The following is a 14,958-nucleotide window of genomic DNA, read 5'->3' as shown; positions in this document are numbered from 1 at the left end:
TTTTAAAGAGGAATGTCTGAAGAACAAATAATGTTGAAACTAGAGATGTATCTCGTTTCCTTCTGTCAAAACAACTGAATTGAACATAACTGTCCGAGTGCCATAAATACTCTTTTTCCCAAGTTTGCGTGCATATAACTCAAGTAGTATTAAAAATATCATAATATGATTTTAGATTCTAGTTCTTAATAAACTTTTCTTTTTGAATATTCATTTTCAAGGCCTTACATCATTCAGTCCCAGAGATAAGGGGATCTCAATGAGGCTCCATGTCCAGATTGTTGAATATTACCTATTTTCAGTGTTCGAAAACCAAATGTTGGTCACTTTGTATACAGCTGATACTTATTGTATTTAAATCTGAATGTCTGAAGAATAAGTAATGTTGAAACTAGGAATGCATCTCGTTTCCCTCTATCAAAACAATTGTATAGGACATACCTGTTTGATTGTTATAAATATTCTTTTTCCAAAATGTGTGTGCCTGTAACTCAAGAAGTATTAAAGTTATCTTATTAAGATTTTAGATTCTGGTTCCTAATAAACTTTTCTTTTGGAATCTTCATTTTCAAGGTCCTACATCATTCAGTTCCAGAGATTTGGGGGTCTCAATGAGGCTCCATTTTCAGATTGTTGAATATTTTTGTTGAATACAATGCAAATAATAACAGTAACCCAGGGTTTAGGAATGTACAGTGTGACACATCAGATTATGAATGACCAGAATAAATTTTTAACTCTAGGTAAAGTATGAACAGTGTGAAACATAAAATAAGATTACCCAGGATCTCATTTACCTGGGGTTTAGAATTACCCAGTGTTAATTATTTCAAGTATTTGAGACCTTAAATGTTTGGGGTACTATCAGCGATTCTGCCAAATATGCCCTTTTTAATCTATGACTATGCTTCACATTTTATAACAATAAAAAAGAAAAATAAATGCTAATAATTAACCCAGGTGAGGCAAATATTGGTTTATTGAAGTGAATGCAATGTGTGGCGAAAGAAACCACTTTTCCCTATGACGTGTGGGATTTGTTTTCGGACGTGTTACAATACTACATGTTTGAACTTTTGGTAACTTCAATAGCTGTTAAAATGAACAAAACCCCTACTTCCAAATATCCCTGAAACTGATTTAAATATAGAATCATATGAATAGACTACAGAGAGCAAGGTAATGTGCCTCAAATTGACCATTTCAGTGCATTTTTAGCACTCAGATATTTATGTTCTATGCAATTGTTTTGATAGAGGGAAACAAAATACAATTCTAATTTCAACATTTATTTATTCTTCAGACATTGTTCTTTAAATAAAATAAGTATCGACTGTATTCAAAGTGACTAACATTTGGTTTTCAACCACTGAAAATAGGTCATATTCAACAACCTGAATATGGAGCGTCATTGAGATCGGCATATCTCTGGGACTGAACGATGTAGGGCCTTGAAAATGAAGATTCCAAAACAAAAGTTTAAGAACTAGAATCTAAAATCATATTGTGATATCTTTAAAATGAAGATGCCAAACGGAAAGTTTTTTTTTTAGACCAAATATCTAAAAGTGCATTAAGATATATTTAATACTTCTTGAGTTACAGGTATGCACATTTTGGAGAAAAACCTTGATAAGTGCTGTTTCCCCTTTTTTGAATGGTCACCATTGGCATATAGTGCAACAAAAATTGCTAAAGTCAACAGATTTTACTAACAGACCTACCAATCTCTGTGTAAAAAATAATATTATGATGCTGCCATCTTTGTGAAGTCATTTTCAACCCCCTGTAATATGCCTCTGAGTCTCAGGTGAAAAATGGCATTTTGACCCCCCTCTACAAAATAATGGATTACTCAGTAAATATTCATCCATGACATTTAATAGTTTGTCTTTCCACACTATACATGTCTATCTTTCTTCAGTAAAAAATATGAGCAAAATAAATTTTCATAAATTTTAGCCGGGGACATCTGGTTGGGTTGACACGGAATGACCCAACTTTATTTCTTTGTTCTGCTACATAAAACCAAAGTCCCTTTAAAGGATAGTCTGTTCACTCTGTGGCCATATTGGCAACACCTCTGAATTAAGATAGATCAAATTCAATATACAGTTTATTAATGTAATGTATATTTATATGTATAGTGTTTTCCAAAACGCGGCATAATGTGGCATAACGGACTAAGATGATAAAGACCAAATTCAGTAACTTATAAGTCTTATTGTTGACGCAAACTATACAGACAGATATGAACGCGCATTAAGAAATGCATTAAAAAGTGATAAGACCAACTCCGTACAGGCAAGCAGACGAGCCCAGAACACAATGCCTTAAATTGCACGTTAAACGTTTTCCTCCCATAGAAAATTATAAATAAAACACGTAATGTAGCTTAATGGACAAAGATCATGATATAAAAAACGCTCTAGTTGACTCTGTGGAAAAACCCTTTACACGCAAAACTCATATCTATATCTGTTGTCTATATCTAAAGAAAGATAAACATGTATAGTGAGGAAAGTCAAAATATTAAATGTCATGGATGAATATTTACGGAGTAATCCACTATTGTGTAGAGGGGGATTCAGAGTCAAATTACAGGGGATTAAAAATCTCTTTAAAAAGATGGTAGCATCATAATGTTAATTTTACACAGAGATTGGTAGGTCTGTTAGAAAAATCTGTTGATTTCAGCAATCTTTGGACAGGTATGTTCAATGCAGTTGTCCTGACAGAAGGAAACAAGATACATCTCTAGTTTCAACATTATTTGGTTTTTGACCACTGTAAATGTGTACATGTTAACGATTTACTCCTGGAGCCATATTAAAATTCCAATATCTCTGGAACCGAACCATATAGGGCCTATAGGGAAAGTTTGTTAAGACCCAATATCTAAAAGGGCATTAAGATATCTTTAATACTTCTTGAGTTACAGGCATGCAAACCTTGGAGAAAAAACTTAAAGTGCTGTTTCCCCATTTTTGAATGGTCACCATTGGCACATAATGCAACAAAGATTGCTGAAGTCAACAGATTTTACTAACAGACCTACCAATCTCTGTGTAAAATTAACATTATGATGCTGCCATCTTTCTGAAGTCATTTTTACCCCCTTGTAATTTGACTCTGAATCTCAGGTGAAAACTGCCATTTTGACCACCCCCCCTCTACAAAATAGTGGATTACTCCATAAATATTCATCCATGACATTTAATATTTTGTCTTTCATCACTATTCATGTCTATCTTTCTTCAGAAAAAATATTAGAAGCACTCAGTACTTGGTCGGGGCTCCTTTAGCACAAATTCCAGCATCAGTGAGGTGAGGCATGGAAGTGATCAGCTTGTGGCACTGCTGAGGCACTAATGAGCCTCCAGCTCGTCTGTATTGTTGGATCGACTGTTTCTCATCTTTCTCTTGAAAATATCCCTTAGATTCCTCAACTTTGCATTTAATATGCTTTGATACAGCACTCTGTGAACAGCCAGCCCTTTCAGTAATGACCCTCTGTGACTTACCCTCTTTGTGGAGGGTGTCAATGATTGTCTTCTGGACCATTGCCAAGTCAGCAGTCTTTCACATTATTGTGGTTTCAAAAAACAAGAGATACTCTGAATTTATACTATAGGGATTACTTTGGACTTGATAAAACACAATGGACCAACACCAGCAGACATCACGGCTGCCCAAAATATCACTGACTTCAGACACTTCACACTGGACTTCAAGCAGCTTGGATTCTGTGCGTAATGAATCTAGAATATATGAAAGTTTAACTTTTTGAAATAAGTTACAAAAAATCACTTTTTCACGATATTCTAATTTTTTGAGATGCACCTGTATAAAGATACATTTTTCTCTGCTTACTTGCATGTCATGTGACCAATTACCAACATCAGAGAATTAAGAACACACGTGTATTGTTAAATAATTGTCCGTTACAGAAGCGCAAGTCAAAATTCGAAGACTTGCCAAAACACACAGACAGACAACGGGTTAAAACAGTAGTAGAGTTTTACAAGATGTAATTTGATGGAATGTTTGGGTTTCAATTGATACAACAAACTTGAAGAGTTTCTTCTTGACAAGTAAGCTAAATTGACTTTAAACTAAAGTGAAATTTAATTAATTTACATGACAACAGCAATTTGGAAGCCTGAAAACGCAAACGGGGAGCTTTGAAAATGAGTTTCAAATTGTTAGTTTTTGAAAACAATATCGTTATTGTATCTGTATAAACTATGAAAATGCTAATTTGTGAAAACAGCAATGTCATACGTATATATGAGTATTACATGTTCAGTCTATAGCAGGGTTCCTCAAATCTTGCCCTGGAGGGCCAATGCGCTGCAGAGTTCAGCTCCAACCCCTGATCAAACTCACCTACCTGTGATTTTCTTATGATCCTGAAGACACTGATTAGCATGCTCAGGTGTGTTTGATTAGGGTTAGAGCTAAACTCTGCAGGAAAGTGGATCTTGTGGGCCAGATTTGAGGATCCCTGGTCTATAGGAATGCCTATGTGTGTAGGTGCATAGTGTTTCTTTTCAGTGACATCGCCAACTACTGGCCTGGCATGTATAATACAGCGTTTTTAGTCGTTTTTGTGGATCTGTTTAAACGGGAATTGTTTATGATTAAGTTTTCATCTGTATGCAAAAAATTTTGCGCTTTTAGTTTAATCGTTGTCGTGTAAACATACCCTGAGGTTTAAAGCCCGAGTTGACACAGAAAGTTCATGATCAGTGTACCTGAGTGAACAGGGTATCGTCAGCTCAAAACTAATTCTGTAACCCTGAGTATTGAAGATCTCTAAAAAAAAAATCAGATTAAAAACCTTTTGATGGTTCATAGCTAATGAAAGACTCATTCTTACCTGACTCGCAGACGACAGAGCCCGGTTTGAGCTCCAGCATCAGTGTGATGTTGGCAATGTCTGTGGTGTAGAGGATCTGTGTTCGGTGGGGAAGGTTGACAGTCCACAGCTCTGGTGTGGGGTGAAGCACGTAAACCCAACCACCCTTACTGCAGGTCACTTTGGAACCAAACCGCTGTCCAATCAGGTCGCTGGAGTGCCGGATGACCCCATAGCGGGTCTGCGTCTGTGCTCCTGACTGAACTTTGATAGGCATCATGGACTCATGACCCAGGAAGATAATGACGACATCCCCTTCTTGGATGATCTCGGAGTATTCCACAAAACTCATGAGGTTCAGGTGGGTTCAGCTTCAATGAAGAGTGCAGCCTCGGATGATTAAACACTCTGCCATGAATGAAAACACATGAACACATTATTCTCATAAGTTGGGAGACAAAACATTTACATTCACTCATATTACTTTATAGACCTAATTAAATATTCATACCAACTTAAAAAATAAATAAATAAATATATATATATATATATATTGTTGTTTTTTATAAAACAGACTTTTAGGAATGTTCTCCCTCTCTGGTCAAACTCAGATACTTTATTAATAGTTAGATGATTATGAACACAATGGCAGGATGTCAAAAATGATGCCAATTATGAGCTAAGGTCAAATTAAAGTTGTCAGTCTTTTTAAATCCTGAAAATTTGACAATTTCTGTACTTTTAGAGTGAGACAAATCAACAAATACAAACAAACATTACAAATCCACTGTGCTGTCACTTCTTGCAGGTGTCTTGTTGGCTTTTGTCAGAGGTTGATTACCAAAACAATATTCTCAAGAAAGCAGTTTTGTTTTTTCAATTATACAAATGTAAACATGAAATAAAGACACACTTGAAATATTTCTTTTTTTATGTTAAGTTTATAAATTACACAAAAACGCTCAAACCAATGAAATAACACACGTCTAATATTACTATTAAGAAAATATATTTTTGAGTTAAATTGATGTTGATTTATATACGGACACACACACATACATACAACCCTATAAATAAAACAATAAAAATAATTGTAAAGAATGATGACATAGTTGACGTATAACATGATCATCATTTTATTGATAACAATAAATAAATAAATGAATACATATAAGTTATGATAACCATGTTATATGTCAACCACTCAAAGTCCAGTCAGTGTGTGTTTTGATTTAAATGATTGCAAACCGTTAGTATAGCAGCCTGTCAGACTCAACATTGCCAGCATCTGTGTATCTGCAGTCCTGAGACGGTTCATAACAGCAAAACAAATGGGTCAGATGTAAGTTAACCTGTTAATAATCCATTTACTCATCTTTGTGAACATTTCTATTATTTTATTTGTAAGACTCAGCAAGGTCACTGTGCATAATGACGAGACGAACATGAGAAACTGAGTGGCTAACGTTAAATGCGCTAAACAGCGACTTCGATTCTATAAGAGCACCGCTATGCTTGATTATTTAGAGAGATATACATCTTTTTACAAACAGCATGTTTACAGGAGGGCTACACTGAATATGAAATAACGTTTTTTTAATACAATTCATTACATCGCAAGCAAACTTATTTATTTTCAAAGAGTAACTGCACAACACAGTACGTTACGCATGCGGTGCTTGAATGGAAACGCGTCACATGTTTGAACATACATCGCTCGAAATAAAGATATGTTTAACACAAAGAAAGTCGCAGAAACTCACCGTTGCTTCAGCAAGGCTGTAGTTTTATATTTGGGAAGGAGTAGAAAGACAGTACAGCACGTGTGTGCGGTAGTTTGCGCGATAAACCGCATGTAAGTTACGTACAGAGCGGCTCTTCACCTCATGTGGATGGACTCAAGCGCATGTGAAAGCGTTGCTGTCCATTTACAAATCCACGACTGTCCAAGACAAATCCAAAACGTCAACTTCACACGACTCAGTCTGTCACGGGAAAATGATGTAAGAGCATTTTAAAGGAGCAGTAACGTTATCTGTTGCATAAAACAAATATTTGCGTGGTGGTATAGATTCACTTGGTCGGTGTTTTTCAGTCCGTAACCCAAATAATAAAGCTGAAGTAAGTTATCCTTTCAAATCAGAAATGTGTTCCTTTTAAAGGGGTCATATGATGCAATTTCATTTCTCCGATCACAAATGCAGACATAGTTTTATGTTTACTCGGCACGATGCAACGCATAAAAAGACCGTATAAGTCATTATAATCTGTAATTATGTCCCCACTGGATGCAACAAATGCCTCGTTTATAATGGGTTTTAATGTTTTTGTCTCGTCGCTCCGGCTGGACAGGGCATCACAGTATGGTAGCGACGTGACATTTCCGTCACACGCTTGAGGTATTCGGCCAATCACAACGCACTGGATAGCTGGCCAATCAGAGCACACCTCGCTTTTCAGACCAATGAGCTTTGTAAAAATCGAAGCGTTTCAGAAAGGCGGGGCATAGAGGAGAAACAATAATGTACAGTATGTGGAAAATAATGTGTTTTTTGAACCTTAAACCGCATAAACACATTTCATTACACCAAATACACCAAATAATGTTATTTTTAGCAACATCATATGACCCCTTTAAATCATACTATAATGTGTATAATTTAGCATTATAAATAACATTATTAAAGACACATTTAAGCAAAAACAATTCATATTGTGGGTGACAAACGGCAAACAACACATATACATCCACACAAATGTCTAAGACTTTCACACATTATACATTATGTTTTCATCTAAATCTACTACATATATTTTTTACAGGTCATACACTTTCGAAGTCAATTGCATGGAAATTACTTGATTAGGATATAAACTTAAATTAAACTTACATTTTCTTATAATTATATATTTGCACATTTTATACTACATATTTGTTGAGAGCAGTCAAATTATTCCAATATCAAGCTCTTCCAATGGGATGAATGGACTGCAAATAGCAGCCAATGGGAGCGCGGCTTTCCTCTACTATAAAACAAACGCTCCATCAGGATCTAGTGCTGGAGAACAGACAGACGCCACTTCAACATTCATACTGTTCATACTCCTACAGGAAAAATAGGGATCTTTGTCTCAGCTCAGTCTTCCTCTAGCACCCCACAACCCACGGTAAGGCTTCATTGAGAAGTTTTCATCTCTCATTAAACTAGTTGCTTAAGCGTGATCGAAATTTAAAATCTATTAAGAAATACATTTATAAACGGCGCTGAATGATTCTGGATAAGCTTTAAGACTTGGTTTTTAGTGCATCGTTGTATGAAGGTAATTTGACGCACGGAGAGGGATCGATCGGCTCAGTGTTAGAGATTATTATGTTAAAAATAATCTTTTATGAATTGAGGTCCTATATCATGCTTTTTCTGAACATTTCTAGGCTTTTTGTGAAAGAAAGCGTCCTATTTGCAGGTCATGATCAATGACAGCTCACTCTTTCTCTGTCGTTGAAGTGGTGCCGTCCAGTGGACGCCCAGTTTTAAGTCATCGATCGTAATTTTGCGCAAAAGTTTAGGCATTTCAGTGCAAGTTACAGTACAACGATGAGCAGATATTTCGTGTTGAAATAGACCTGAACCATCTGGCGAGCTTTCCCAAATTCACCCTTCAAGAAGGAATGGGAAATGTTAGGAATTTAATTTTTTTCCCCCGATTCCTGTCAACGATTCCGGATTCTTTTAGTAGTTCTGAGTATGAAACATTTGGAATAATAATAATAATAAGAATTTCTTATTACATTATACCATCATCCGTTTGTTGCCAACTGATGACATCGTTTCAGATTTTAACAGATATAGCAAATTAAAAAATCATGTAACGTTAACGTTAATACAATTATTTCAAGTACATATAAGGTAGGCCTACATAGATTTTAAATAACTTTTCACATCATGAAAAGTCTCAATTCTTGGTTCAATTCCAGTCAGACATAACGAAAGTAATAACTTTCGGTTCATATACAAGTCGGATTCATTCTGTAACAACGTCTTTGATTCACTATAAAGAATCGACTCATAAGAATCATTCATTCGGCCATCGTACTTCATTGTATGTGTATGATTCACTAAAACGAATCAGTTTATAGGAGTCATTCATCACGCTATAGATTCTAGAGTCCTAGGCATAGCGGCTAAATGGGGCAACATTTTACAGCGTTTTTTTATTTATTTATTACAAATTTTTACTATGTTTAAGGATGGTGTCTATGTAGATAAAGGATTCCCTACCTTATGACTATTTTTACGGAACCATAGCACATATTTGACCTTTTCAGTTGTGTAATGTAACACTAATCACGTGCATAAAAGTAGGTAGGCTGTAGAACTCAGAATTTCAAAAAAAAAAAAAAAAAAAGTATTTTCCAGATTCATTCAAATGTCAAGATGGGAGTTGGTGTTGAACCTCTTAATTTCACATTCAGTGTAACCACAGTTATTTTCCATCCCATTCCCACCACCACGCTCAGGGAACAGCAGCCATGCCTTTCGGGAACAGTCACAACCAGCTGAAGATGAAGTTCTCCTCTGAGCAGGAATATCCCGACCTCAGCAAGCACAACAACCATATGGCCAAGGTCCTCACACCGGCGCTGTATGAGAAGTTGCGCTCCAAACAGACACCCAGCGGGTTTACACTGGATGATGTAATCCAGACCGGGGTAGATAACCCAGGTAAAGACCCCGAAACAACTCAAAGTCCTCCAAAAGACCACTTCTCACGCACTTTTAGAACATAAAGGTGCATTGCGAGCAGAAAGAAGTGTGATTAAACGGTGACCTTGCTGACTCATTGTTTTAGTGCAGAGGGCTTCGAATAAAAACAGTTCCTGTAATGCAGTGACCAAAATGCAGTGGCATGGAAAATCCAATTCTAGCTGGCCACATGAAGACTTGACCTGAAAAATATCATGAACGTTCAGCTTTCTTAGTCAATTTAACAGTGTATTTGGTGAAACGAATGGTGCTTGCTTACCCATTCAAAACACAACAGAACAGGTGACTTCATCCTTCAACGGCAGTGCGTGGTATCTTTACACCCCATGTGTTGTTGTATTTATTTAGCAATGCTAAACTAGCCAGGTTGACCATCAAGCAGCGGCCAGCTGAGGAAGAGTATCCAGACCTCACACAGCACAACAACCATATGGCCAAGTACCTCACTCTGGACATGTACAAGCGCCTCCGTCAGCGCTGCACACCCAACGGCTTCACCATAGATAGCGTCATTCAGACTGGAGTAGATAATCCTGGTAAAAGAACACAGTCTGTCAGGGGACAGGGCCAGGGTTAGATAGTCCTGAGAGAAATCACATGATGATAAACATGGATTTTTTTAGTAGGCCTAAGTGTTGGCATCTGATTGCATGGCTCCTAATTTGTGTACATGGACTTGTTTCCCATCTCAGGCCACCCCTTCATTATGACTGTGGGTTGTGTGGCTGGGGATGAGGAGACCTATGAGGTGTTCAAGGAGCTGCTGGACCCTATTATTCAGGACAGACATGGAGGATACAAACCCACAGACAAACACAAGACCGACCTCAACCCCAGTAACCTCAAGGTATGAAGTTGAAGGGACAGATCACCCAAAAATTATTTACTCGCCCTCATGTTATTCCAAAAGTGTTTGATATTTTCTTCTGTGGAACATTATCAAAGATATTTTGAAAAATGTTTTTGGCCACATAATTAAAGTCAGTGGGGTCCAAAACATAATGAGACCTCATTGATCACTAATATTTGGTACAGTGATATCGCTTCTTTAAAGACTAAAACTTTCTGTTTCTGCAGGGTGGTGATGACCTGGACGCCAATTATGTGCTGAGCTCTCGCGTCAGAACAGGCAGGAGCATCTGCGGATTCTGCCTGCCGCCCCACTGCAGTCGTGGAGAGAGAAGAGCTGTTGAGAAGCTCTCTGTGGAAGGTATGTCACTGCAGCAACGCGGTGAACATCGGTTTATTTGAGACAGGATGAAACGTCTGCTGCATCCCAATTTGCATCAGTCCTAAATAGTATTTGTAAGCAGAATTAGTGTGTCCCAAAGCGTATTATGTTGAAATGAGTTTCCCAAAGGTACCTGGATGGTCTACTATTTCCGGTAAAAATTCGAAGTGTAGATCAGTGTATACTTTAATGGCTGATATTGCCCACAGTCCTTTGCACTTTGGAGGAGGATTTGGTTCAGAACTACAGAAGAATCCTTAGCACGAAAGACCCCGTTTATGGTGTGTCTGGTTATATGATCCATAGATGTGGTTATGGCATTGTAGTATGCCCCAAAGTACGCCTAATCTTCTTTGAAACTACACACTCAAAGTATATTTTTCTTCACAGAGTACATACTTTTAGGGATAGTATGAGTAGGCAAACTGGTATGCAGTATTTATGTTCCTGAAACTTAGGCCTGTTCATGTGGCTCCCTCTAGTGGTGATGAGTATCGTCCACTATGAGTGGACCAACGTAGTCTATGAAGCTGTAGTCTATGATAATATTTCTTAAGAAATCATTTATTTAAAGATATAGGATTTACTCACAGATTGGTTTGCTCTGTCTGTAGCTCTAGGTGCTCTGACTGGGGATCTCAAAGGAAAATACTATGCCCTGAAAAACATGACAGAGGCTGAACAGCAGCAGCTTATCGATGACCATTTCCTGTTCGACAAGCCTGTGTCTCCCCTGCTGCTGGCCTCAGGGATGGCTCGTGATTGGCCTGACGCCAGGGGCATCTGGTCAGTGTTCTGGATTGTCCTTAATGCACTGCTTGTGCTACTTTTATAGAGTAGTTTTTAAAGAGCAGGAACCTACTTGCTGTCAGTTTGTTCCAGATTCTTCAAATTCAGGTAGCACCAGCAGTTCGTTCTGCATATTTTTATCAGTCTTAAATTAAAAATATGCAGCATTAAAAAGGTGCTGAGAAAATTCTTAATTGTTTGGATTTTAGTATCGTCTTGAAAATAATAGAATTTTAATTGAAATTAAATTTGTGATCCTAGAATTTATCCTAGCTTTACAAGCTTATTTGAAGGCGTCCTTCTTACAGTGCAATTAAACATTTAAGTACAGAGTAATATTAATTAACATGTACTTAATACAGGGATAGTTATGTTTAATTATGCATAATTTACTTTTATTACTGTATTAAGTATATGTAATTTGTAACAAGCTGTAAATGTTAAAAATATATATATTTAATTCTAGTCAAGTATTGCATTTCTGTGCTGGTCATAGAAGATATTCCCTCACTCATTTTCTCCTCGTCTCCAGGCACAATGATAACAAGACATTCCTCGTGTGGGTGAATGAGGAGGACCACCTGCGTGTCATCTCCATGCAGAAAGGTGGAAACATGAAGGAGGTCTTCAACCGTTTCTGCACAGGTCTCACTAAGGTATTACATCACTGTGGTCCTAAAAGCCCATTCACACCAAGAACAGTAACTATATTAGCACCCACACTAATACACAATAACATTCTGCTTATTATAAGCGTGATGCGGTTATGCAGCTTTAATAGTTCAAGCTCTTCAAAGTCAGTTGATTCTGATTGGCTGTCAGTGTTTTTATAATTCATTAGCTGGAAAACTTGTTCTGAAAGTGATTGCGATTGTGAAATAGGCCACATATCATTCCTCTGTGTCATTATCATTATTTTTCTGTCATAAATGTGCTTGATCTTATAAATTAAAGGGTTAGTTCACCCAAAAATTAAAATGACCTCATGTTTTACTCTCCCTCAAGGCATCCTAGGTGTATATGACTTTCTTCTTTCAGACAAATTCAATCGGAGTTATATTAAAAATTATCCTGGCTCTTCCAAGCGTTAGAATGGGAGTAACGTTAGGCGGGTGATGTTTTTTTTTACAGTCCAAAAGTAGTCAAAGCGCATCCATTCATCATAAAACGTGCCCCACGCGGCTCCAGGGGGTGAATAAAGGCCTCCTGTAGCGAATCGATGCGTTTTTGTAAGAAAAATATCCATATTTAAAACGTTATATACACTTTTCTCTCACTTCCGCTAACTGTCATGTGCAAGCCGCCTCCGACATTTTTCTTTACAAATCCTTGTTTTGTGCTTCTAATTTGTGACCGGCGATTTTTGTTCTCTCTCCATCGCGCTTCCGCGTTCGTCACTAATCACCGGCGCATGCGCTACGCATACGTCCTACGGCTTCCGCCTACGACGATTAGCAGAAGTGAGAGAAAAGTGTTTATAATGTTTTAAATGTGGATATTTTTCTTACAAAAGCTTTCTTCTAAAGCTTGGAAGAGCAAGGATCATTTTTAATATAACTTCAGCTGGATTCGTCTGAAAGAAGAAAGTCATATACACCTAGTATGCTTTGAGTAGGGTGACCATCCCCTTGTCCAAATACCCACACTTGCGGCCACTTGAGAGCGCGTGCGCACGACAGGAAGCAAGTGCGCAAGACTGTCCTAGGTCTTAAAAATGCCAAAGCGCAGTGCTGGGATTCGGCTTTTGCTTTCTACAGTCGCCATTCATAGTGTGTGTTTTTGCAATCGTGCCCTGAAGAAGACTGTGTCCAGTCCCGCCCACTCCCGCAAACATCTAATATTGCATATAATTTTCACGCATCAATATGCGGAGAATATAATCTCTTTTGAACGAGTGCTCGCCTTTCACTTTTGATTTCGTGATCACGCACGCTCTGTGTAAAGGAAGATCAGATATTTGTCAATTAGCTCAGGATCTGTTGAGCAGCAAATCCTTCAGCATGATCTTGTCAGCCATCTCTCCTCTCATCCAGTGATCAGTCAAATCTGACTCCTGCAGCTCACATTGGATGCAGGGTTGTCAAGTCCGCGGGGTTTTTTTTTTTTTCCCGATGGAATTGGGCAATTTTTAAACTGTTGCCATGGCTTGATTTCCCCCGTGGGTTAAAGGTTTGAAATATTGCATAAATTACATTCGACTGAAATGCTTGTATTGAAACATTTTGCATTCTACATATGATAAAACTGTGCTATATGTTAAGTTTTGTGAAGGGCGGCCACTGGTAGGAAGCTTTTTAGCTGCGTTTATGATAAATATGCTTAACGGTGACTGTAAAATATGTATATTAGGTATGGAAATGACATTTTGAGTTTTGATATTTGAAATTGTGCTACTTTGAGCGCTTTCGGCATTACTTTAACCATCAACCAACCACACCCCAGCCCCCCGCCCGCACCCACTGTCCTCTTTTTGGAAAACTAAAATATGGTCACCCTAGCTTTGAGGGCGAGTAAAACGTGGGCTAATTTTCATTTTTGGGTGAACTAACCCTTTAAATGATTTCTGGTGTATGCAAGACACTAGATAGCTGAGCTGCAAGAAGCACTAACTGATAGTTTGTCCTTTTAGATTGAGGAGTTGTTCAAAAACAAGGGTCACGCATTCATGTGGAACGAGCATCTTGGCTACGTCCTCACCTGCCCATCCAACCTCGGCACAGGCCTGCGCGCAGGAGTGCACGTCAAACTGCCCAATCTCAGTAAATACCGCCAGTTTGAGGAGATCCTCAAGCGACTGAGGCTGCAGAAACGTGGAACAGGTAGGAACCGAACTGACTTAAGCTGCAGTAGATTTAAACAGCACAACACTGTGTCATGAACAGAAATATAGAGCGCAAATTGATGCCAATAAGTAAGTGGTGCCTTTGTTCATTAGGTGGTGTGGACACTGCAGCTGTGGGTGGTGTTTTTGACATCTCCAACGCTGACCGCTTGGGCTTCTCTGAGGTGGAGCTGGTGCAGATGGTGGTGGATGGAGTCAAACTGCTGATAGTGATGGAGAAACGGCTAGAGAAAGGCCAGGCCATTGAGGACCTCATGCCTGCTCAAAAGTAGACTCACTCCAAAACCTCACTTCCCACATTCTCCTCTCTCCACTTCCCCCACCTTTGTTCATTGATTGACTGTTTGTTGACTTGTTCTTGGAAGACCTGATTTATTTAAGGGTCCTTGTCTCTGCTCTATTGAGTTCTTGTTACACATACAGATGTCACAGGGCAACAGATGAATGAGAATAAAATTTGGCTCGTGTT

At 38.1% G+C, this 14,958-nt stretch overlaps 2 protein-coding genes across 6 annotated transcripts in view; one reads left to right on the top strand and one right to left on the bottom strand.

The window, feature by feature from the left end:
- The window catches only part of LOC107721221 (tRNA (adenine(58)-N(1))-methyltransferase catalytic subunit TRMT61A), a 24,049-nt gene extending 17,237 nt beyond the window's left edge, over nucleotides 1-6,812 (bottom strand). Inside the window, exons 1-3 of one of the 3 annotated variants that reach the window (XM_016529127.1) lie at nucleotides 6,625-6,812; nucleotides 6,110-6,165; nucleotides 4,883-5,269 (exon numbers count right to left, since the gene is read on the bottom strand). In XM_016529127.1, the coding sequence (XP_016384613.1) occupies nucleotides 4,883-5,213 (331 nt within the window). In that variant the 5' untranslated portion in view covers nucleotides 5,214-5,269; nucleotides 6,110-6,165; nucleotides 6,625-6,812. Of the gene's footprint in view, nucleotides 1-4,882; nucleotides 5,270-5,628; nucleotides 5,661-6,109; nucleotides 6,166-6,624 lie in introns of those variants that run through there. The other 2 variants (XM_016529126.1, XM_016529128.1) reach the window with 2 other exon arrangements.
- LOC107721220 (creatine kinase, testis isozyme) lies at nucleotides 6,116-14,958 on the top strand. Of its 3 annotated transcripts, XM_016529122.1 has the most exons (8): nucleotides 7,905-8,029; nucleotides 9,381-9,585; nucleotides 10,320-10,474; nucleotides 10,705-10,837; nucleotides 11,473-11,644; nucleotides 12,180-12,303; nucleotides 14,277-14,466; nucleotides 14,583-14,958. In XM_016529122.1, the coding sequence occupies exons 2-8, from the start codon at nucleotides 9,393-9,395 to the stop codon at nucleotides 14,759-14,761; spliced, it is 1,146 nt and encodes a 381-aa protein (XP_016384608.1). In that variant the 5' UTR covers nucleotides 7,905-8,029; nucleotides 9,381-9,392; the 3' UTR covers nucleotides 14,762-14,958. The 3 variants fall into 3 exon arrangements, with proteins under 3 accessions (XP_016384610.1, XP_016384609.1, XP_016384608.1); XM_016529124.1 differs by lacking the exons at nucleotides 7,905-8,029; nucleotides 9,381-9,585 and adding an exon at nucleotides 6,116-6,203; XM_016529123.1 differs by lacking the exon at nucleotides 9,381-9,585 and having other exon boundaries at nucleotides 7,901-8,029.

The sequence above is a fragment of the Sinocyclocheilus rhinocerous genome, unplaced genomic scaffold (genome assembly GCF_001515625.1).
Source record: "Sinocyclocheilus rhinocerous isolate Xijiao unplaced genomic scaffold, SAMN03320098_v1.1 scaffold214, whole genome shotgun sequence".
Classification (NCBI taxonomy): domain Eukaryota; kingdom Metazoa; phylum Chordata; class Actinopteri; order Cypriniformes; family Cyprinidae; genus Sinocyclocheilus; species Sinocyclocheilus rhinocerous.
This window is presented reverse-complemented; position numbering and strand designations above follow the sequence as displayed.

Excerpts from the sequence above, each read along its gene's own strand:
- LOC107721220 (XM_016529122.1), top strand. The coding sequence starts at position 9,393 with ATGCCTTTCGGGAACAGTCACAACCAGCTGAAGATGAAGTTCTCCTCT. Across the intron at positions 10,475-10,704 it reads TCAACCCCAGTAACCTCAAG|GGTGGTGATGACCTGGACGC; the intron begins GTATGAAGTTGA and ends CTGTTTCTGCAG. Across the intron at positions 11,645-12,179 it reads CCTGACGCCAGGGGCATCTG|GCACAATGATAACAAGACAT; the intron begins GTCAGTGTTCTG and ends CCTCGTCTCCAG.